This window comes from Chelonia mydas, chromosome 8 (genome assembly GCF_015237465.2).
Source record: "Chelonia mydas isolate rCheMyd1 chromosome 8, rCheMyd1.pri.v2, whole genome shotgun sequence".
Lineage (NCBI taxonomy): Eukaryota > Metazoa > Chordata > Testudines > Cheloniidae > Chelonia > Chelonia mydas.
In genome coordinates this window covers 93,741,646-93,766,341 of record NC_057854.1, presented here as the reverse complement: position 1 = coordinate 93,766,341, position 24,696 = coordinate 93,741,646, and the positions used below count along the sequence as shown (strand labels likewise).

Genomic DNA, 24,696 nt, shown 5'->3' with positions numbered 1-24,696 from the left:
GGATAGCGAGCGAGCGCGCTGCGTACCCGGTATGCCCCGCGCCAGGGAAAATGGCGGCCCCCAGTCGGTGACTCTTCCGGGTGGCTGGGCCGAGGAGGGCCAGGGCCGGAGTCCCTGACGGGAGCCGAGCATGGCGGGGTTATGGTGGCCTGTGAGGCCGGCGGCCGGGGGGCTGCGGGCGTGGGGCCCGCGTGGGCCGCACCGCGGCAAGACTGTGCAGGCCCCGCGCAGGCCGCTGCCCCGCACGCCTTGGACCACCCGCGGGCCGCCCCCAGGGGCCCCGCTGCCCCGCAGCTGGCAGGACAAGCGGCCGGTGCAGGAGCAGATCCCCGGGCTGGAGCAGGTCACCTACGCGGGCAAGCAGTACTTCGTGCCCTGGCTGGCCCGGCCCCGCCACCCGCGCTGGGAGCGGGGCTGGCACGACCCCCGGCACTCCCCGGGGCCGCGCTACGAGGCGATGCCCCTCTACAAGGAGCGCGTCTGCTACGTGTGCCACCAGCGAGCCAAGATGCTGGAAGGTAGCGGGCGCGGGGGAGAGGTGCTGGGTTCTGACCCAAAAGGGAGTTGCAGGGAGATCACAAGTGTGGGGGTTTTTTGGGGGGGAATCATTGCCACCCTTACTTCTGTGCTGAGTGGCTGGAGAGCGGTGGCTGTTGGCCAGGTGCTCAGCTCTGAAGGCAGCACCACACCAGCAGCAGCTCCCAAGTAAGGGTGGGAATACCATACTATGCCATCCTTACTGCTGCTGGCAGCCGGTCTGCCTTTAGAGCTGGGCTCTCAGCCAACAACTTCTGCTCTTCAACTGCCCAGCTCTGAAGGCAGCGCTGCCACCAGCAGTGCAGAAGTAAGGGTAGCAATACCACAACACTTCCTCCAGTAACTTTGCAACCCCCCTCCCCTCCATAACTCCTTTTTGGGTTACTACCCCTACAATTGTAACACTGAAATTTCAGATTTAAATAGCTGAAATCATGACATTTTATAATTTAAAAAATCCTATGACCGTGAAGTTGACCAAAATGGACCGTGAATTTGGTAGGGCCCTACCTATAACTCAGGTGGAGGCTGCTTGTTGTCCTAAAACAGCTCATGTCAAGAAGGCATTTTGCATTGGCTGGAGTGGCTGTAACCTGACTTGTGGTGGGGTGTGGGCTCTGCCGTGCCCTTCCCCCTCCCGCCCCCCCCTCCCCCCCGTCGCTCACTTGTGTACAAGAATAGTGGTGCGCATAGTAGTTTAGCACAGACTTTCTCAGGAGGGTGGACCAACAAAAATACTGGATTAGTTTGTAAGGGCTGCAGGTTAGGAACTATGTCCCCTGAAGGTACAGGGCTGTGTACAGTGGGGCTCTGACTTTTGTTGGGGCCCCAGGTACTATGATAATTTAAATAGAAAGCTAAAACTTTGGCAAGGGGTACAGGCTCTCTTTCCCTTTGGTATACCAGCACTTAATTTCAGATGAACTATGCATGCAGCAGAATGCAAGATCCCATTTATGTTTAACATTAAGTATAATATGCAAAGAAATGTTTTTACCCCATTCTCTGCTGTGCTATACGTAGTCTCTCATATCTTGTTTCCTTGTAATTCATAAGCCAATATACTAGAATTAAAAAATGAGTAGGGAAAAACACTTATAAACTAACCTCTTTCAATAAATATTGCATGGTGTAACTTATATGGTGCTAATGAGGCATGCATACTTTTTTCGATGTTGTACATAAATGAAAGTGGTCAGACTAAAATGAATGTTCCTGATAACTTGGTCATACTGAGAAGTATTCTATATTAGTGGTAGCATAAGTGCTTAAGATTCAATAGGTAAAAGACCATTTTTATATTAACCCATTTATGGCATAGTTAACGCTGCTGAATATCTTCAATAAATGTTTTGATTTGACTCCAAGGAGTAAGGCAAGCACTATGGCTAACAAAGACCAAGCTAATGGAAGGCTTACCTCCAAAAGTACTTAGTATTATTGATGAACCAGCCAACCAACTAGAGAATCAGGATGAGCGAGTACAAAATGCAATTTCTCATGCACGTGTCTGGAATACCACTGAACTTATTCCCAAGAGAGAGAGTTATTGGTAAGTCCTCAAAAGTTAAAGAAATCTTTACTTACACTGCAGCCTTTTCAGGGCAGCTCTGCTTCAAACAGCCCATTAAAAGTATCAGGTTTTTTTAAAACTATATTACCAGCAGAACATTATATTTACTGTTTAATGTTACTGAGGTGAATTTAGTTTGTATCTAGTTGCCAGCACTCACTTGTTTACAATTGTACTTGTGAGTATATTCAAAACTTGTTTTCATCTTATGTCAAAGTGTGTAACAGTCTGTGGGTTTGTACAAACTTAGTTCTATTTTGGATCACATCCTAGCTAATACAGATGTCAATTGTTTTAATAATTGAAAGTAAACATTATCATTGCCAACTTGGAACATGATTGGTATGTCAGATGGATTGAAGTATTAAACAAATCTGCATTAACCATTTGGAAACGTTACATATTTCATAACTTTCAAAGTCATTTTTGTATCCTATCCTACTAATCCTTGTCTCATTCTAAAGCCCTGTACTCTTGGAAGACTTGTTACATTTGTGTAGGACAATGGCTAGCAAGTATCCTTCCCTCGCTAAAAGAATGTTGGCTAGAGACTACAAAGTGGCGGCTACATGGGAGAGAGGTTAGTAACTTCTTTCTTTCTTTCTTTGTAGAAAACACTTCTCTCTTTCTCTTTACTTGTAATCCTGATAGAATCCTAAAGAACTGATCATTTGTTTACTATAGTGTGTGCATGAAATCTGTACAATCTTTCAAGCCACACTTATATGGGATCAGTAGCTAGTGAACTAAATAAATAGAAGTGTTATATTTGTATTCTGTGTAAAATGTTGTCTCCAGTTGGGCTGCTACTTAACAATCATGGGCGGGAGGAGGAGGGAAAAGAGAGGTGCCTTGCAAAATAAATCAGTATTTTTGCAGTAATACTATTATGACACTTCATGGTTGACTCTGCAGGGGTCAGCCTATGGCTTCATTTTTCCATAGAGTATTAAACATTAGCAAATGAAACCTAGGGCATCTTTTCCTTGGAATACATATTACAGTAAAATTATAGCAACAGAAGAATAAATCAAATAATAATAATAATACATTTATTCTAAATTAAGTATGAATGTTTAGTGAGTCTTTGTAGTGTAATGTGTGCATGCAATATAATCTCTTTTTTACAGAATCATCTATTCTTCAGGTTCGTGGCATGAATGGAATACTTTTGAATGCCATTAATCCATTATTGCCAATAGCCTCTAAGGATGAGATTCTGGCTACTGAAAACCACATGCTAGAGACCTTCCATCCCATCTCTCCTACAATTGATCTTCAGGAAGTTAATGTATATGAAGAACGAAATGATACAGGTAAAAGTTGCGTAGCACTTAAACATTAGCTTGAATATTTATGTACTAGTGGACAGCACTAAAATCTTTAACTTCCCCATTCCCTTAAACATTTCATGTGCTGAGGTTAGATGGTGTACAGTTGAGAATGGATTAGCCATTTGGCTAGTGCTGCTATAGGGTATCTTACAAGGTTCTTCACAGCAGTAAGTCTAACCTGTGTTAATACAAATTTAATAATTACTGAAGAGAGTAAAAGAAAGACTAACTTTGTATTAAACTGTTTTTTTGTATCTCATGGTTACCCATAACCCAGGTTTTAGAGAGGGTTATCCCTACCCTCATCCTCACACTCTGTACTTTGTGGAATCAGCCAACGTTCGTCCAGTCCGATTTAGACCAGAACAACTCCGGGCTAAAATGCTCATGTTTGCTTTTGGCAATGCACTGGCAAAGGCCAAGATTCTGTATGGGGTACGTATTAAAATGACTGTCATACCTTACTACTTCTATAGTAGAAGTCATTGTTCATGGAGGCTGTTGTAATGGTATTATCTAAAGGTGCAGTACAACCTGTGTGGTTGGAGATGAATAAATTGCAAGCCAGCAGCAAAGAAAGTTTTTTGCTTTCAAGTGTACAAAATTGGAGCTCACAGACTTGAAGGTAGATTGTTGAAATACTTACTTACTACCTGCACTTTTACTTCTCTGTGGAGAGAGGAGGTATCTGGTGCTGAGTTTTAATTCAGACAAATATAGCACAGAGTTTGTGGTTCAAGCTTTCCTATGCCATCCCATCCTTGTGCCACTGTCCTGACCTAGAAGTATGAACACTAGGTGGGAGTGGGTAGTTCAGTCCTTAGCATTGTAGCTGAAATTTCGAAGAAGGATGCCAACCACAGTGGACTTTTTGTGATGTGGACACCTCTCCCTTTGAAACGGGAGTGAGAATCAGAGACCACTCGATGGCAATGACTTAGTCACTGTTGACCTGGATTGAATTTGAACTGATGACCTAGAGGTGAGAGCCTGTGAATTCTATTAAGTCTGACATTGCAATATTTTGAAATCTGCATTGATATCATCTAGTGATTTTGTAGGCCAGGGATTTATAGGTAACCTTTATAGACATGTTTTGATTACGATGTTTGCCAATTCAGAGTAACACCTTATTATGCCAATAGCAATTATTTTAATATGTTAATGAAGGTTAAGAGTAGACTGGCAATGGGTAGAAATCAGTGAAGCAACTGTCTTGTGTGCAGCTGAAATGAAAAACTAGAACAGACATGTAGTTCAGTTTACATCTATATTCCATTGCCATTTGAAAGATATTTAATTAAAATTAGGGCTGTCAAGCGATTAACAAAATTAATCGTGATTGAATGCATGATTAAAAAAATTCATTGCAATTAATCACACTATTAAACAATAGAATACCATTTATTTAAATATTTTTGGGCGTTTTCTACATTTTCAAATATTGATTTCAGTTACAACAGAATACAAAGTGTACAGTGCTCACTTTATATTTCTGATTGCTTTTTAAAGTGCAAATATTTGTAAAGGAAATACTATATTTCAATTCACCTAATACAAGTACTGTAGTGCAATCTCTCTTTACCATGAAAGTTGAACTTACAAATGTAGAATTATGTACAAAAAAAAACTGCATTCAAAAATATTAAAACTTTAGAGCCTACAAGTCCACACTGTCCTGATTTCTTGTTCAGCCAATCGCTCAGACAAACAAGTTTGTTTACATTTGCAGGAGATAATGCTTCCTGCTTCTTGTTCACAATGTCACCTGAAAGTGAGAACAGGTGTTCTCATGGCACTGTTGTAGCCAGCGTTTCAAGATATTTAGATGCCAGATCCGCTAAAGATTCATATGTCCCATATGGCTTTAACCACCATTCCAGAGGACATGCGTCCATGCTGATGATGTGTTCTGCTTGATAACAATCCAAAGCGGTGCAGATTGACGCATGTTCATTTTCATCATCTGAGTCAGATGCCACCAGCAGAGGGCTGATTTTCTTTTTTGGTGGTTCGGGGTCTGTAGTTTCCGCATCAGAGTGTTGCTCTTTTAAGACTTCTGAAAGCATGCTCCACACCTCATCCCTCTCAGATTTTGGAAGGCACTTCAGATTCTTAAACCATGGGTTGAGTGCTGTAGCTAGCTTTAGAAATCTCACATTGGTACCTTCTTTACGTTTTGTCAAATCTGCAGCAAAAGTGTTCTTAAAATGAACACGTGCTGAGTCATCATCCAAGACTGCTATGACATGAAATCTATGGCAGAATGCAGGTAAAATAGAGCTGGAGACAAACAGTTCTCCCTCAAGGAGTTGAGTCACAAATTTAACCCATTATTTGTTTAACAAGCATCATCAGCATGGAAGCATGTCCTCTGGAATGGTGGCCGAAGTATGAAAGGGCATACGAATGTTTAGCATATCTGGCATGTAAATACTTTGCAATGCTGGCTACAAAGGTCCCATAAATAAGAAGTGGGGGCAGCATTATCTCCCGTAAATGTAAGCAAACTTGTTTGTCTTAGTGATTGGCTGAACGAGAAGTAGGACTGAATGGATTTGTATGCTCTAAAGTTTTGCATTGTTTTTGAGTGCAGTTATGTAACAAATCTACCTTTGTAGGTTGCACTTTCACGATAAAGAGATTGCACTGCAATACTTGTATGAGGTGAATTGAAAAATACTATTTTTACAGTGCAAATACTTGTAATCAAAAATATGAAGTGAGCAGTGTACACTTTGTATTCTGTGTTGTAATTAGAATCAATATATTTGAAAATGTAGGAAAGCATCCAAAATATTTAATAAATTTCAATTGGTATTCTATTGTTTAACAATGAAACTGCGATTAATCGCAATTAATCTTTTTGTTAATTGTGTGAGTTAACAGCCCTAATTAAAATACAAAATCTATATTCAAAACCTGTTTGAATAGAGTAACTTTCTGGACAAGATAACACATTTGTTAAAGTCCTGGCTTTAAACCAAATGATTGCTGATTCTGCATCTTCTCATCCAGTGTCTGTTGTAACTCTTCCTCCACCTCCACCCAGGATGATCCCAAAGTTTTAGAACACCCGGTAGTAGTACAAAGCATTGGTACAGAGGGTCGTATTTTCCAGTTCATGGTGTTCCAGTTAAATACAACAGACTTGGCCTCTAGCGATGGTGTTAAAAACCTCGTCTGGATTGATTCTGATCAGTATATGTATGACTACATCCGGTATCTTCCAGGAATCAGGAAGAAAGTTGTCAAGGTAAGTTAACAGGCTTGAGAGAACTAGTTTACTCACCAGAATTATATAGTGGAAATCCTGCCCCTTTACATATATTTTGAGCCTTGGGCGCTTGTACAGATGGTATTGGTATAGATAGGACAATAGGCGGTTTAGTTCTGATAAAACTTTGGTACACTGAATTAATAGAGAGCAACTATCAGTCTGTTTGTTTTGTTTGTTTATATATATCCATCCATGTATTCAGCTGCATTGCAATTTATATTAAACTTGCTAAAATGGAGACATCTTACATAGATGTACAATTTCATTGTGCTTATTGAAAAGTTATTCTCCAGTGAAGTAACTAAGCAAATGTATGTTTGCATGCAACAGTCAGCTGCAATATAAAGTAAATGGAGAGAATATTACTGTCAGCTCCCTTTAGACTAGGAAGACTCTTCAATCTCATTAGGTAAATTCCCCACCCATCAGTGTAATGCCAATGGAAATACACTCAAACCCACTTGTCTGTCAAAGAAGGCTTGTTTCAGATAGACTGCCATATTTCAAGTTGTTTTTGAGTAAAATAAAAGACTATTACTTGGCTAAGTATCAGTTCACTACAAACTGAATATCCAAGTCTCTTCTCCGCAGTTTCCTCCTGGAATATATGGCTATCGACCTGACACATTCAAGAAGTTTCTGGCACTGTATTTGCATGGAGCTGTGCAAGATTCTACTCAAACCAAACTCCTTTAAGTTTACTTTCTGCTATGTTTTCATCAGAAGATCATACAGCTAAGCAAACGTGCTAGTATACTGCTCTTAAATGGAGTAATTTAAGGGTTTAAAACCTAACAATTTTTGAAAATAAAGACTTTTTTTTTTAAGTGTGTGCTGTTGAATATAAACTTTCATTGCAATGGCTTAACTGTACCATTATACACATATGCATTAAGTTAATGAACCCAGCCATAGTTAATACTTTCCCAACTTTCCATCATCACCAAGAGGGAATATACAAACTGCCATTTATTTCTGTTTGTAGGAGCAGATTCTGGATGTAGCAGCTGGGAAAGCAGAAATCCACACAGAGCAGAACCTGAGCACAGAATGTGTTGAGTGGGTACCTGACTCCAAAGCAAACAGCACAATAGTTACCAAGTTGCATTACGTAGAAAACCCACCTCATAAAGCTTTATGCATAAAGTCTTGGGGGACAGTGGGCCTTCACAATCACCACACTTTGGTTTTACTTCTAGTATGTTTTTGGATAACTTGGTGCCCAGCTCCTTATTAGTGATTTACTTTAGATTATTATCGTATTACCATCAAAATGGCATTTCTCTGGAGGCAGAGAACTGAAATTCTTCAGGGCACAAGCACTGGTAGAGTCCTGTTAGCCTGCAAAGGTGTCAAAACAGTTTTTGTTTCTATAGTTACTAGTTTGGGGGTGGGGGAAGGATCGAGCCCCTAGCTCTGAGCTCGGGTGGATAGCCAGAGTCTCTCTCTGCTGGAGCTGCAATGAGCACACTGCTTTTTAGCATGCTAGCTCGAGTCTGTCTACCCAGGCTCGGAGGTTCACTCCCAGGTGTAGTGTAGACATACCCTACGGTGCTACAATAGTAAGTGGCCTCAGAACCACAATTCAAGAAAGGTATTAATTAAGTGGAGAGGGGTCAGAAGAGCCACAAAAATGACTTATTAACAAGATCAGAAAATATGCCTTAAAGGATAGACTCAAGGAACTCAATCTGTTCAGCTTAACAAAGAAGGTTAAGTGTGACTTGAGTACAATCTAGAAGTGCCTATACAGGGAACAAATATTTAATAATATGCTCTTCAATGTGCAGAGAAAGGTATAACAAGCCAGGGCCTGGAAGTTGAAGCTAGACCAATTCAGACTAGAAATATAGTGTAAATTTAACAATGAGGGTAATTAACTATTGGAACAATTTATCAAGGGTTGGGGTGAATTCTTCCTCACTGACCATTTTTAAATCAAGATTGGATGTTTTTCTAACAGATTTGCTGTAGGAATTATTTGGGGGAAGTTCTATGGCCTGTGTTATACAGGAGGTCAGACTGGATCATCATAATGATCCTGTCAAGGCTTGAAATCTATGAATTCTTACCCACAAACACTTATGAATTTAGACTCTCTACCTTCAGATCAGTGTCTGTAATTGAAAGCAAGGAGGCTGGATTGGCTGTGGCTCACATGTAAGCATTTTCTCACTCCACACTCCCATGTAGGAAATAACATGATGGTTTGCAGTGTTAAGGCACAGTGCTAAAGGAATTTTTGAGCATACTAGTGCCTCAAATCTGATACCAGTCTCTGCTTCCTTATCTTGGCTGATGCTCTGGGTAAAAACCACCTGGGTGGTCCTATAATAGAAAACAAAGAGCCTTAGCCCCTACTCAAATTGTTTAGGAAGTCAGAGTTTCACTAGCCAAATTCTGGGTTGTACCCAGCAGTTTTACCCAATAAATCTTGAAGTCAACTTCTGTAAAATCAAGTTGAAAAATTCAATATGCAAGGGCAAATGCTGCGGGGGGGGGAATCAACTGATGTAGTACATCTATCTAGATTATATTAATTCTGCTTGCCCAAGAGATGAATAGCTCATCTATTCAAATTGTATTGGAGTCTATTCTTTGCATATAATTATATAGGAATAAATCTGGACTAATAGCTATACAAAAACTGCATTGCCTGTCAGGTGCCAATATATTGCTGCTACAGCTTGGTTTGCCATTTGCTGTGTCACATGGCTCTCAGAACAATTACAAGCAGTTGGCCTAGAATAGGCTAGCCAATGGCCCTGCTACCGTAGGTTCCTTTCCAGAGTAAAGACGACACACTGCAGAAGCAACATAACCCAAGTACCTCCATGAAATTGGCTCCCTCCATTCCTGCTCTAGGTGCTAACTTATCCTAGAGAAAGTATCCTGAGGGTGGTCAACATTTACAATCCTATTTGCACTCCCAGGACAGCCAGGTTTAATACTGATGCGGCAGGTACAATAGTTTATCAGATGTCAAACGTGGCAGTATCTCCACCAGAGCTGGGAGAGTAGCTAGCAGTGATGAACTCCTGCACCAGAAGTGGGCAGTAAACCCCCAGGGGGGGGGCTGTACAACCATCTTCCAACATGTGCACAGGACCCTGGCTGTGCACCTAGATAGTGACTGTGTGGAAGTAACCTCCCTGCAGAGCTCAGCAATGGGAAGTTTACTGAGGCAAGCCTTAGAGCAGCACCACTCCTGGCTCTTGCAGCTGGTACTTTAGACCAGTGCTACTCAAAGTGGTGGTCCATGGACTGGTGCCGGTCCACGGGCCATCGGCTGCCTGTCTGCAACTCAAACTCTAAACCCCAGTCTGACAGCAGCTGGCAGGGCCCAGGATTCCAAATGCTCCAAGAACTATTGTGGGTTCATTCACGCACATGTGGGAAGTAGGCAGGGCAGCGTTACACTACAGCCCAGCACGGAGCCTGGATTCCCACCAAAAAGGGGAGGTTTAATGTTCATGTGAGTAGGAGGGGGCTCAGAGGTGGGAGAAAAAACAGAAAAATGATTGTTTGGTTTGCTTCAGAGATGTCAGTTTCCCCTACTGGTTCCCTCACAGCAGCGTTGGCGCTAGCTGGAAGCACCTAGGCCTTAGTGCAGTAAGCTGCTAGTTGCCAAAAGGTGGTGTCCCTGCCTCTTAAGAGTCCATTCCACCTGAGGCAAAGCACTGCGCATGCTTGTTTGGGTACAGCAGCTTTCAATATACTCTACTGGCCATTTAGACAGTCTGGTGTTGAGCTTGAGTCCCCTCTGAACACTTTCACTGACAGGCAAAATAGAAGGCAGGATTATTTACAGAAACCTTTAGGGCTCTCAGTATAGGAACAGCTCCACTTCACAGGATCGCTGCCTCCAGGAATGACTGGGGGTAGGGAAGAGAGATGGAGCAGTTCAAATGAAATTCAGACACCCCGCAGAAGAGACTTGAGGTAGGCTGAAGCACTACCTTCTTACGGAAGAGGGTGAATAGAGCTTGGAGATCACCGGCTGGGGTGAGAGTGAAGAGAAGGGCAATTCAGAAAGGCAGTAAGAAAGAACAGTGCCCCAGAGGTTCAATAGGGGGAACAGAGGCAGAAGCTTAAGGCTGCAAGAAGCCCCAGGGGGCCATTTTACAGAAGTGTGCCATTGACTAGAGCAAACACTGTTTTGTAGGACTGTTTCACACACAGCTCATTCTTACATTTGCAGGCCAGGGAAGCAGTGATAGGCCCTTGCTAGCATGAGCTTTGTTCTGGCTAACATGCTTTGAAATCTAGCCCAGAGGGTGCCTAAAGTGAGTCTCTGGGATTGTCACTTAGCTAAATATAGGCAGTAATGGGGTGTCAGGCATTGCAGAGAGAATGTAAAGGCTCCATTGAGGAACACACTTAAGCAGGGGCCACCAGTAAAAGCTGGACAGGCTCTACATCAGAGGTGGGCAAACTACAGCCCATGGGACCCTCCTGCCTGGCCCTTGAGCTCCCAGCTGAGGAGGCTATCCCCCCTCCCCCACAGCCTCAGCTCGCTATGCTGCCAGCACTCTGGGCTGCACGGCGGTGTGGCTGCCAGTAGTGGTGCTCTGAGCAGCATGGTAAGGGAGTGGAGATGGGGTTGGATAAGAAGCAGGGGGTCCTGGGAGGCAGTCAGGAGACAGGGGGCAATTGGATAGGTGTGGGAGTCCCGTGGATAAGCATCAGGGCAGTCAGGGGATGGGGGGGTTGGATGGGGTGTGGGGTCCTGGGTGTTGCGGTAAGGGGACAAGGAGCAGGGGCATTGGATGGGCCCAGGGGGGCAGTCAGGGGCGGGGGCCAGGCTGTTTGGCACAGACTTCCCCACCCAACCCTCCATACAGTTTTAGAACCCCAATGTGACCCTTAGGCCAAAAAGTTGGCCCACCCCTGCTCTATATACAGAGCAGACCCAGCACCAGCTGGAGACCAGGCTAGGTTTTGTGAGCATCTCATATGAATGTACGAAAAGGCGTATACTCAGTAACCACGAGTAATCAGTATTCTCAACATGCCTCGGCTACCCCCTTGTTTCCCTCTCTTATGAGCAGAGAAATACCTCCTCCTCCGATTTCTACAGTACTGTGACAATTCTAAGGCTGGCCCCTGCAGGGACCAGCCAGAGTGTTTTGTGACAGGCTTTTCAAGCTGCTCCCACTCATTGATCTCCTGTCTGTACTATTTCAACAGGTATTCAGGGCTTAGATAAAACATTTCTCATGCTGAATCCCTCATGCTGTTCAAGGGGAGAGTTGTTTCTTAAACAGTATGTTTCCTTGAAGCGGGCCTGATATAAAATCAAACTACAGCCTGGGCAAATAGTGCTACCCTGTCAACTCAGTACTCAACTGGAACCCCGGCTGGTACATACCCTCCTTGTGCATTTAACTAATGAAAACAAATGTGGGAGAGAATTATCCCTAGGCGAGGCCCCGGAGACCATTTTTTTTTCTGCATCTTGGCAGTTTCTTATTCCTGTATTAACAAATTAGTACGTAACCCAACAAGAACCAACAGGAAAGTTTCTTCTGTACCTTCCTATACAAATGCAACAGAAGCATAGATAAGGGCTATTATTCTTGTCTGATTTTGTAAGCAAAGGAGGGTTATGCCTGATAGAGCACATAGTTGGAAGGGCATGACCCACCAGAAAAATCTACCATTGAACTGAGCGTATCTGCTGGCTGTGCAATACACAGTCGGAAAGAACATTACCCTGCACTAACATGCAGGAGACGCATGGGCTCCTGACATTAGTGAAAGCATGGAGTTACGAGGCTTGCTCATGGCCACCATGCCAAAGTGTGAAGGAATCATAGAATATCAGGGTTGGAAGGGAGCTCAGGAGGTCATCTAGTCCAACCCCCTGCTCAAAGCAGGACCAATCCCCAGTTTTTGCCCCAGATCCCTAAATGGCCCCCTCAAGGATTGAACTCACAACCCTGGGTTTAGCAGGCCCAATGCTCAAACCACTGAGCTATCCCTCCCCCCAATTATCCTGACTTCAGCAGGTTGGACCTGCAGCACAATGTTTTTCTTCCATAACTCACTCAGCCATGGATCTGAAAGTCAACCCGAGTTCTTTTCTGCTAATGCATCAGCACCTAATCTTGTGTTATTCTGAAGCTGAATTCTTAGCACCAAGGACAGAATTAAAACTGTAATCAGAACTTAAGTTTGCTGAGGACACATGGGCAGGAATAAAATCCAGTCCTCCTCCTATAGCTGTATGAGCTGTGCAGTAGGAGGATAAAAAGAAGTCAATGATAAAATAAGATTTTGAATTTAAATTATATTTTTTAATGAAATACATTTTTCCTTTTTAAAAATAAAAATATTTAAAATGAAATCTGAAATAATCTATTTTAAGGTCCAAAATGTACTATAATTTATTAAAATACTTCCAATTACGTAAAAGTAATTTTCAAGCAGTATATATTTGCTGCCAGAGTTTTAAAGAAGGTCAGACCATTGAACTGGTGGAAGGCACTGGCTACACCCCTGGAAGCAGAGTTAGTTGATGTGCTAAACAAGCTGTTGACAACCATAGCCTCCTATGCAGGTACAGAGAGAATATATCCTTCATTTCAGTTTATTCAACTAATTCATTTCAATGACTAGTTCATTCAAAGTTAGAAAACTGATTGGGAATGGAAAAAGGAAAGCTTGTTTTCCTTTTCCAATCTCTAAATAAAAACTAGGTGAGAATGTTTTAAAATCCTGCAGGACATGATTTGTGGCCACCAATCAGTTCAATCTACCAAGTACTATTAATTCTTCATTGGTCTAATCAGTTTTAAATGAAAAACATGTTTTGATAAAATTTACTCCTTATTGTAAAAAGAAAAGAAGTGCTTGTGGCACCTTAGAGACTAACCAGTTTATTTGAGCATAAGCTTTCGCGAGCTACAGCTCACTTCATCGGATGCATACTGTGGAAACTGCAGAAGACATTTTTTCTGCAGTTTCCACAGTATGCATTCGATGAAGTGAGCTGTAGCTCGCGAAAGCTTATGCTCAAATAAATTGGTTAGTCTCTAAGGTGCCACAAGTACTTCTTTTCTTTTTGCGAATACAGACTAACACGGCTGTTACTCTGAAATCACTCCTTATTGTGTGCAGCATTTTTGATTGGTTTTTTAGTTAAATAAAACTATTTTAAAATGTTTTTGTGCATTTTTAATTTAATTCCAATTTCCATCCAGAGCTCAACTACAAATCACAGGTAAAAAGAATAGAGCAAATAGAAAATGGTAAGTGATGCATTTCTTAACATACATTTATTCAGATTCTTAGTTTTTACATATTTTGTCATGTTATATATTTGCTTAAATAACTGTGTGTAGACATTGTGCAGCCTCCTGGTTAGTAAAAGGAAGAACCAAAATTTTAGTTTTGTTAGCTATAGTTTAGTTGTTTTTGGTTAATGGTTACCAGCCAATAAGAATCAACCTCTTCAGGAAAACAAAAGAACAAATGCAAAACAGAATTAAAATCTACTATTTAAATCATGCCCAATTGCCCTGACTGCTAGAGCTGGACACAAGAGTTCAGTAGCATTCTCACAGCCACAGAGACGGGTAGCCATTGCAGAGTATTATTGTCAAAAGTATAAGGAGCTGGGGAAAGTTGGTCAGGCACACAGCGTCCTCACTGTTTCCCTCTGGTAGTGGTTTCTTCTCCACCCCCAGAGTTTCAGGTTTTAGAGAAGCAACCTAGGCCAGCAGCTTGAGAGCTAGGAACTCCCAAAAAAATGCTACCATCCACTCTGCCTCAGTTTCCCCATCTCTACATCATGGATAATACTTCCCTGGGGGTGGTTGTTAGATCTTGAGGGGCTGAACATTTATACAGGGATCCCAGTCTGCTTCCTGTCACCCTGTGACAATGCTGCTCACTGAAGCGCCTGGTCACCGGGGAGTTGATCTTCCAGCATTCTCCTCTCATGGATTTCTAAAATCATTCAACGCTATTTTCCCCAAGGAGGGGTGGGAAACCTGTCCTCAGCCACTTTGTCCCCTGCCACTCCTCTCCATTCAGCAGATGTCTCGTGCCTCAGTCTTACTATAGCAGAAGCACAGCATGGAAGGGGCCAGTGGTCCTCATCTGGTAGCTGTATTGGAGAGGTGGCTGCCTAACAGAAATGAAGGTCATATGGGGAAGGGAACAAACAAGAGGTTCCTTTTTAATGTAAACAAGATTGAGTTTTGGAATGTTACATTTCTGACAGTCTTGAGTGAGCATGCCCACCTTGTAATACAGGAAAGCTCTTGCCAGTAAAGCTGGTTTCTGAGAGTGGCTCTATGCTACTCCACAGGCAGGGTCATATTGGACTAGATGGATCACTGGTCTAATCCTATCCCATCTCTGTCACTGGCCAGCAGAAGCTGCATCAAAGAAAGGTGCAAGAGAAACCCTGTTGGAACAAGTCTTTCTACCAGGGAACACATTCCAGGCAGAAGAATTCACTCAGCTACTCCCCTTCTAATACGGGTGTATTGGCAGATGCTGCTCCGAGGTCCTGAGTAGTGCAGGTTCCATTCATTCTATAAAGTACGTTCAGAGCAAATATTTGCCATACAGTCCCAGCACCATCATCGGAGGAGTTAAGCAGGGAGCTGGGGCCCTGCCTGGAACAGTGGGATTTGGAAAAATTAAACAAGTAGGACATTACACTGCCCAAGCATATCTTAATGCCAGCGTGGCCAGCAGGAGTGCAAATTCCAGCAGCGTTACCCCAGTGTCAGGACACTGGGGGCACCTGACGACTAGGATAAGTCTAAACTAGTGTGATTGCCAGCTTGAGGAGACATACCCTCTCTAGCTCTGATTGAGCTAATGCACTAAAAATAGAATGTAGCGGCACGGGCGCAAGCTGTGGGACCACAAGTACGCACTTCGGGCTGCTGCTCCTCCTGCCAGAGTGACATTGTTATTTTTAGCAGGCTAGCTCAACAAAAGCAAGTGCAGGTGTGTCTCCTCAAGCTGGAGTTCCTGCCTTTCTTCTCAGGTGGAGACGTACCCTTAAACTAGACTGTGCAGTATTCATCTCCCACAACTGTGGTGCAGAGATCACGATGGGAGAAAGAATGCCCAGGTGCCTGCTTTACACCCTTCACAGAGAAAAGCGTTTGAGCCCAAAAGACAGGTCTCATGGAATGAGAGTGCCTGGATACAACAGTGAAGAGGACCATGTAGGGACCTAGCGGACAGAGGAGCCTATTTATGCCGAGCAGTGACGGCCTCCTCAATGCATTCTTAAATCTGATAAACCACTGAAGCCTTAAAGGCACAGGAGCCCTGTTAGGTCCCACCTTAAAGATTGATCATCCATCACCATGGACATGGCACAAAGATACCATATATACCTGCATATAAGCCACAACCCCAATTTAGATGTTACATTTGAAAACAATTCCCTGCTTATAAGGGAAGTAGACTTATGCAGAAGTATATATGGCCGCAGGGAGGTGCCAAGGAAGAACGGACACAATTTTAAGGGGTGCTGAAGAATCGTGACAGCCAAGTGCTAGAGGCCTTTTCAGGTAGATACACAGAGCTCCCTTCATACCTGATCCGGTTCTGCAGTGTCAGAGCAAAGGGAGTGAGAAAAGAGATTTCTAGGGGGAATATAATAGGGAATAGGCTGATGGAAAGCCAGGTGGCACAATATACCCTGCAGTGCCCTGACTCTCCTGGCTAAACAGGACCACCTGGAAGATGCTTAAACCCCTTCCTCCCTGGGGATTCAGGAATGAGGTGTGGAAAGCAACAGCAGCAGCTGGAGAGGAAAGTAGGAACAGCAGAGCCAGGCAAGAGGCCCCTGGACAGCAGCCGGCTGGCTTGCAATTCTGGCAGCTGTACTCGCTGGCACAGGGAAGAGTTTGCATGCTGGCTATTCTGTGGGAGGGGGCCACAAACCGACGAGCTACAGAACCAACTGTCTATATGAGCTGTTCCCAAGGGGCCATTGAAAACAGTGCACCAGGATTAAAGGATTATCTGAGAGGAATTTGACACCTTCCTTGGGGTTTCACAAAGAGCAGGGGTGATTTCATTTGGCCCTGGGGGAGGCCCTCACACAGACTAAGGGAAGGCTGAGCCTGAACTTTGGCTTGTCAACTGCTTTAAAAACAAAAATAAAAAACAAACAAACCAGCATTTCTCCAAGATGGGAGCCCATCTTGCTCCTTCAAGCTCTTACACCCTCAATGGCTTCTCAGGCCCTTAGCAACCCAGCAAAGGAGATGTGAACGACGGATGAGACATCTAAAAGCATGTGGGTTTCTCTTTGAAGCAGGGCCCCGTAGGTGTCATCAACTCTGCCGTGAACAGCATAGGCCAGATGAAGAAATGGAGGAAGGTTCAGGTGTGGGAGGGTAACATTTGAGTGCTCCTGGCCTAAAGGATTTTACAGCCAGAATCTGACCATTCTTGGGAACAAGTATCGGGGGTAGCCGTGTTAGTCTGTATCCCCGAAAACAACAAGGAGTCCGGTGGCACCTTAAAGACTAAGATTTATTTGGGCATAAAAGCTTTCATGGGTAAAAAACCCACTTCTTTTTTACCCACAAAAGATTATGCCCAAATAAATCTGTTAGTCTTTAAGGTGCCACTGGACTCCCTGTCATTCTTGGGAAGGCTCTTTCTCCTCAGTGAGGAGTGAACAGAACTGCTTTGAACTTAGTAACTTGTCCATAGCCACACAGTAATAAACTGAGACAGCCCTGACATCCACTGCAGCCACTCTGGGAAGAGTCAGACCAATGCTCTTTACGGTCTCTCTGAGCACAGTCATGGCAACGGTTATACAGGAGGAGGGAAGGGATGGCCTGGTCGAAAGGCAAGTACCGGAAAGTCAGAACACTCATGAGCCTTCTCACTCTTATCTCATGGGGTCTTTGGGGGCTGGGCTGGTTTTCAGTCATCCCTGACAATATTGTCAGTCCACTTTGGAAGCTCGGAGAACTTCAGCCATAGGAACAGCGTCCCTTAAAGAACAGAAAAGCAGTCTAAAGGGCTTAAGGAACAGCGGGTTTCTGGTGTGAATGAGTTCACCCCTTATACCATACATAGTGGTGAAATGGAAAGGGGAGAGCTCTTCCTATGGTTAACTCCCCATCCCCTTCCAGCTCTGGAGTGGTGCTTCATGTCTCTTACCTTCCAGGTTCTTTTGGTGAAGGACTTGCAGACTGAGCAGCACACGAGAGCATGCATCGCAAGTGCCTATTATTCACTGGCATAGCAGCAGTGCAGGTGGGGCAGAGCTTAAACCCAGCCATTTTAGGCTAATGTACAGAGGGTCTGTACTAGGGAGAGATCCCTTGTCAGGGATGGCAATGAAGTGAGCGGTAGCTCACGAAAGCTTATGCTCAAATAAATTGGTTAGTCTCTAAGGTGCCACAAGTTCCTCCTTTTCTTTTTGCATTCTAAAATTAGGTATCTTAAGCTAATTAGCAAAGAAAGCCCAACACCACGAAACTTAACCATCCTTTCCCAACAGGAGAGAACTGCTCGCTAGGGAGTAGAGAAAGTGGAAGCTATAGAGTTCAATCTCAAAGCTCTGTGTGGTAGTAAGGAACTGAGGGGGTTGAAACAGCCCTGCCCTTTAGGCCATAGACTATGGGTTGTGAGGGGGCACTCGGGGCACAGGCGGGGCCCCAGTGGGCTTTAGTATTGAAAAGAATCTGAACTCATTTGCATGTGCACCGAGAGTGAAATCTTTGTATGTTCACACAGACAACTTTGCTTTTTCCTCTAATTGCTGGAAGGGTTTTTGATTCTCAGCTCTTGGGCCAAGTAGAGATGGAGAACATGAGAGCATCAGAAGATTCCAAATTAATCCCCACTCTCTCCCACACCCCACAGGACATCAAGTTTAGCAAACAGCTTTCAGAGGTCACTTTATACCCAAGTCAAAGGATAAACTAGGTCCAGGATAGCAACAGCTTCTGCTCTCTGTAGGTGCAGATGGGTTGCTGGGTAGCAGGAAATGCATGTTATCTACTCAGTAAGCAACCCAGCAACTCCTCCCTACTGTATATGCCTGCATAGGAGCTCATGCGGCACAGATACAGGTCAGTGATGTTAAAATACACTTTTAAAAATCAAATTTACAATGCTAAGCTTATTTGTGAGTAGGTTTGGTACTTCTGTGCTGTTTTCATCCCAGCCCAAGAGATAGCTATTGGTTTTCCAACTCCTGTCTTTGAATGATAGGGCTTCACTACATGGGGAGGTATTCTGGAATAAGCTCCATGAGTGGACATGCTCATTCAGGAATTAGGGTAGAAATGCCTTATTCAGAATCAGAAAGTGGATTGAGCTAATTTGGAATATGGCAATCTTACTCTGGAAAAGGAATGTCCACACATGGAGTTAATTGGGAATAGTTAATCTGCTTTAAATTCACACCATCCCTTATTCCGGGTTAATTTTCACATGAAGACAAGCCCTAAGAGTCAGATGGAGAAGGATTTCATTTCTCATCAGTAACTGATAAAAACTATCTAAAGTTATATTGCATTGAAAGTGCTTGGAAAAAGCAGTAACTTTGCCATGCTTGACCTCTGCATACCCCCCATCAGGTATCATCTGTTCTAACATGAAAATACCACAATCCTTCCTTACATTTTAAATAATTGGCATGATCACACCTTGCCCTTACAAACTCCTTGCACCAGAGGATTTCAAAGCCATTTACAAAGGGGATATATCACCCCCATTTTGCAGATGGGGGAACTGCAGTACCAAGAAGTAACTTGCCCAAAGTCAGACTGAACAATGGTCAGAGTTGGGAATAGAACCGAAGTTTCCATACCCCCATTCCCTCCTGCTGTGTTATCAGCTATTACTGATATTCACACAGGATAACCTGTGTTGCTCAAGGTAAGGAATATGCATATTTTCTACAGAGTGATGAGCACATAAGGAGGAAAAAACTGTTATCTATATTTTCGTAACTGTTCCGTTGTTCATGTCCATTCCATTCTAGGTGTGTGCATGCCCATGTGCGCGGTTGTTGGAAATTTTTGTCTTAGAGGTATCCATAGGGTTGGCAGTGGTGCCCCCTTGAGTGCCGCGCTCATGCGTTGATATATCAGGCACCGCCGGCCCTATGCCCTCTAAGTTCCTCGTTGCTGGCAACTCCGACAGAGGGGCAGGAGAACGGGTAATGGAATGGACATGAGCAACACATCTCCAAGAACAGTTATGAAAGGTAGGTAACCATTTCTTCTTTGAGTGCTTGCTCATGTCAGTTCCATTCTAGGTGACTCAAGCAGTATCAGTAGAGGTGGGCTCAGAGTTCACAGTCTTGCAGCGTGCAGCACTGCTCTGCCAAAGCCAGTCTTGTCCCAGTCCTGCTGGCTAAGCGCATTATGGGACGTAAACATGTGGAACAGACGACAAGGTAGCAGCTCTACAGAGCTCTTGGATCGGCACCCGAGCCAGGAAGGCCGCTGATGATGCTTGCGCTCTAGTTGAGTGTTCCTTGACTATTGCAGGTGGAAGCACTTTAGCCAGCTCATAGCAGCATCAGATGCAAGCTGTGATCCAGGACCAAATCCTTTGAGCAGACACCAGGTGACCTTTCATCCTGTCTGCATCTGCAACGAACAGCTGCATTGACTTGCAAAACAGGTTTGTCCTGTCAATATAAAGGCCAGCGCCCTCCTGATATCCAGGGTGTGCAACCTGCGTTCCTCTTTGGATTTATGGGGCTTTGGGAAGAAGACTGGTAAGTATATGTCCTGGCTGGTATGAAACTGGGAAACAGCCTTGGGCAGGAATGCCAGGTGAGGCTGCAACTGGACCTTATCTTTATAGAATACCACACAGGCTGGTTCTGAAGAGCCCTGATCAGACACCCTTAGGGTAGAAGTTATCGCAACCAGGAATGAAACCTTCCAGGAGAGAAGCAGGAAGCCAGAGGTTCGAAGGGAGGCCCCATGAGCCTTGACAGCACAAGATTCAAATCCCAGGGAGGGACAGGGTCCTGGACGTGAGGGTAGAGATGCTCCAGACCTTTCAAGAACCGGGCAGTCATGTTGTGAGTGAAGACTGACCTGCCTTGGAACAGAGGGTGGAAAGCTGAAATAGTGGCTAGGTGGACCCTGAACCATGTCAGGGACAAGCCCTGAAGTTTGAGGTGCAGAAGATAATCTTGGATACGTTGTTCTGAAGCCCAGCACGTGAACCTTTTCCACTTGGCCAGGTAAGTCGCTCCAGTGGAGGGCTTTCTGCTACCCAGCAAGACCTGCTGAACATGGGCCAAGCATTCCCACTCTTCCGCATTCAGCCATGCAGTAGCCATGCCGACAAGTAACACCTCCAGGTTCGGATGCAGAATACTGCTGTAGTCCTGAGACAGCAGATCTGGCCAGAGAGGTAGTCACGGCAGGGCGGCTACCAGGATAACCTTTGCCCTGTCCGGTTTGATCTTCACAAGGACTCTGTGGATCAGTGGCACTGGTGGGAAGGCATACATCAGGGCCCCTGACCATGGGAGCAGGAAAGCATCTGACAGGGAACCCGTCCATCCCCTGGAGTGAACAGAACACGTCCACCTAGGGAGTTCCCAACTTTTGGAAGATCATATTGGCTGTCTCCGGCTGGAGTGACCACTCATGGCGAGACAAGAAGGTCCTGCTGAGATAATCTGCTAACACATTCCTGGTCCTGGGCAAACTTTGAGCCTTAGGGCCTTGTAAGTAGTTGTTTATAGTAGTTAGCGTTAAGTAGTTAAGTGTAGTTAGACAGAATCCCAGAGTGCCCCAGGCAGAGCACGTCCCGGTCTACCAGGTGTAAGCCCTGTGGCTACCAGATGAATGGCATGACGCACACAGAAGTCCCAAAGGCAGAGAACTTGGCAGAGGGCCAACAACCTGGCTCCGCCCTGCCTGCCTGATGTAATACATCATGGCAGTATTGTCCATGAGGACCTGTACCACCTTGCCCTTTAGGTGGGGCAGGAAAGCCTGGCAGGCCACGTGAACTGCTTTTAGCTCCGACATCGATATGAAGGGCCAGATCGTCCCATAGCCACTGGTCTTGAGCACTGAGCTCGCCCAGGTGGGCTCCCCAGCCCCGGTCCAAAGCATCTGAGACCAGGGTCAGCGATAGGCCCGGGGCCACGAAGGGATCTCCCTCCAACATCAACCCAGGATTCAACCACCACTCCGGGGATGACAGGATGTGATCTGACATCCTGACTACCTGGTCTAGGTCGTGTCTGTTGGGGATGTAAACCGACGCCAGCCACGCCTGCAGAGGTCGTAGATGGAGCCGGGCATGGCGCACCACATATGTACAGGCGGCCATGTGGCCCAGAAACATCAGGCAGATGTGAGTTGTGGTGAGTGGGTGGTTCTTCACATGGGAAATCAGGTCTGACCTGGCCTGAAAATGAGCCACTGAAATGAAGGCTCTGGCTCGCGTGGAGTTGAGAACCCCCCGATGAACTCTATTTGTTGGACTGGTGAATCTTGCCCATATGCTCAGGGTTTAGCTGATCGCCATATTTGGGGTCAGAAAGGAATTTTCCTTCAGGGCAGATTGGAAGAGGCCCTGGAGGTTTTTCGCCTACCTCTGTAGCATGGGGCATGGGTCGCTTGCTGGAGGATTCTCTGCTCCTTGAAGTCTTTAAACCACGATTTGAGGACTTCAATAGCTCAGACATAGGTGAGAGGTTTTTCGCAGGAGTGGGTGGGTGAAATTCTGTGGCCTGCGTTGTGCAGGAGGTCAGACTAGATCATAATGGTCCCTTCTGACCTTAGTATATATGAATCTATGACTGGCCTTAATATGGATTTTTGCTCGTTTATCAACAGGTCCAGGTTGCGGCAGGTGCAATGCATCAGATCGAGGCTCCTCTGCACTTGTTCCTGAGACCTGCCCTTGATGAGCTGGTCATCGAGATACGGGAAGACCTGGACTCCTCAATGTCTCAGGTAAGTGGCCACTGGCGCCATACATTTTCTGAAGACCCTTGGGGCCAATGAGAGGCCAAAGGACAGCACCGTGAATTGGAAATGGCATCCTCCCATATGAAATGGAGGAAATGTCTGACCTCAGAACATGGAAACGGGCATCCTTCAAGTCGAGGGCGGCGTACCAGTCTCCTGGATCCAGGGAGACCATGTGAAATTCCAACTTCCTGAGAGACTTGTTTTGAGGCGTTGCAGGTCCAGAATGGGTCTTAAGCCCCCTTTTGCTTTCAGGATTAGAATCATGTCTAATCATGTCCCAAGGGACCTACTATTCTGCCCCAAGTGGGAGGGATGGATGAAGGAGTTTGCCAGAGCATCTTGACAATTTTAAGGACTCCGTCATGCACTGGTAGTGTGACATGGGCCAGGGTAGAGGCTGAGAGGAGGTGTTAAACAAGGTGTCTGTCTGCTCAGCCATCTCGTCCACCTCCAGGCCCAAGTTCTCGGCCACCCATTGAAGCAGGGCCTGGTATTCTTTAAAATCGTCCGGCGGGCTGGCCCTTGAGGGTCCCACAACTGCTTCATCTGGGGATGAGGATGACTACTGTACCACCGGGGGAGGCCCCGGGGCATCTTCCACCATGGGGGGGGAAGAGCGGGAGAGGCTTGGAGGTGGGTGCAGTCTTCTCTGCCTTGATCTCCAAGCAGGTCTCATGCACCGAGCCTGGTGCCGCCAGCTGTTGCTCTGAGGCGGTGGCCGCCGATGAGCACTGTGAAGGGGGCATTGCCATGGCTGGCATTTCCCATGCGCCCCAATAAGGCCACTGCGCTGGCCCCTGGCTGTGCTGCCAACGTGGTTCCAATGTAGATGCAGCCTTGGGTGCCCATTTGTGCTGGTGGGGTCTAGGCGAGAGGCTGAACTGCCCTTCTGTGCTGGAGGAATCCCCTTCTGGTGACCATGGTGGGGCTGTTGATGCCTGACTCTGCCTGCTGATCGTCGCCTGGAGCAAGGGGATCGGTGCCAGTATCGAGCAGACTGGTGCCAGCGCCGGGGGGACCGGAGATGTGACTGAAAATGCTGCCACAGGACACGCGAGCAGGATCTGCGCTGAGAGGACAACCAGCAAGAGTGCGAACGGTGCTGGTAGTACAAAGACAGGCATCTTCCTCCAGGTGACGTGCATCGAGACGGCGGGGACCGCGATTGTGGTGCCCGTGACCGAGGGCGAGCTGTAGAGGATCTGGGCCGTGACTCCGGCGATCTGCAGCACGGAAGTGGAGAGCGCTGCTTTGTCTCAGGGGATCAGCGGCGCTCCACTGCCCTCTGAGGGGTCTTAGAGGCTGGCTTGCCCCTGTGGGGAGCCTTCGCTGATTCCTGTGGCACATGCTGCATCAGCGGCATGGGCGGAAGCTTCTGCTATCTGCACCAGGGGAGCTTGGGAAGGCGTCGGTGCAGTCAGCAGTTTAGCTCCCATACTGCTCCTGGGAGTCGGTAGAGGACCTTCTAAGGGGCTAAGGGCCCTGACCTGGGAGGCACGAATGCACAGCTCCAGAGTGGCTGGGTGGCCCGAAGTGGGTTCCTTGCCCAGTGACCCATGGCCCTTCTTGCCCAGGGAGCCGTGCTTTCTCACTTCTTTTTGGGCACTGGCGATGGGGGCGCACTGAGGCACCCAGTGAGTCCTGGTAGGGTGGCTCGGAAGCCAGACGAAGGGCTGACTCCATGAGGAGTGCCCGTAAAACGAATGTCCTGTTCTGAGTCCGGGCCGAAGGTTTTTACAAATATGGCATTTATCCCTCATGTGTGGTTCCCCCAAGCACTTGAGGCAGCTGCTGTGGGGGTCACTTACCGGCATAGGCCTGTTACTGTCCACACAGGGCTTAAAGCTGAGAGACTGGGGCATGCCCTGCCTAGGGCGAAGTCCCCACTGGGACTCTAACATCTAACTACACTTAACACTAACTACTACAAACAACTACTTACAAGGCCCTAAAGCTCAAAGTGAGAAATACAAAAAACTGCTAGCCCTTGCTATGCAAGGAAAG

The 24,696-nt window shown here is 45.7% G+C and overlaps 1 protein-coding gene across 1 annotated transcript; it reads left to right on the top strand.

Moving 5' to 3' along the window:
• The first annotated feature begins 36 nt into the window (after positions 1 to 36).
• MRPL37 (mitochondrial ribosomal protein L37) lies at positions 37 to 7,556 on the top strand. Its single transcript, XM_007062208.4, has 7 exons — positions 37 to 518; positions 1,906 to 2,089; positions 2,575 to 2,690; positions 3,241 to 3,426; positions 3,722 to 3,879; positions 6,497 to 6,700; positions 7,316 to 7,556. Exons 1-7 carry the CDS (start codon positions 131 to 133, stop codon positions 7,418 to 7,420), a joined length of 1,341 nt encoding a protein of 446 aa, XP_007062270.2. The 5' UTR covers positions 37 to 130; the 3' UTR covers positions 7,421 to 7,556.
• The last annotated feature ends 17,140 nt before the right edge of the window (positions 7,557 to 24,696 follow it).

Bases quoted from the DNA above. Each gene is read 5' to 3' on its own strand.
- MRPL37 (XM_007062208.4), top strand. From the start codon at position 131: ATGGCGGGGTTATGGTGGCCTGTGAGGCCGGCGGCCGGGGGGCTGCGG. The intron at 2,691-3,240 runs GTTAGTAACTTC...TCTTTTTTACAG, and splicing joins GGCGGCTACATGGGAGAGAG to AATCATCTATTCTTCAGGTT. The intron at 3,427-3,721 runs GTAAAAGTTGCG...CCCATAACCCAG, and splicing joins TGAAGAACGAAATGATACAG to GTTTTAGAGAGGGTTATCCC.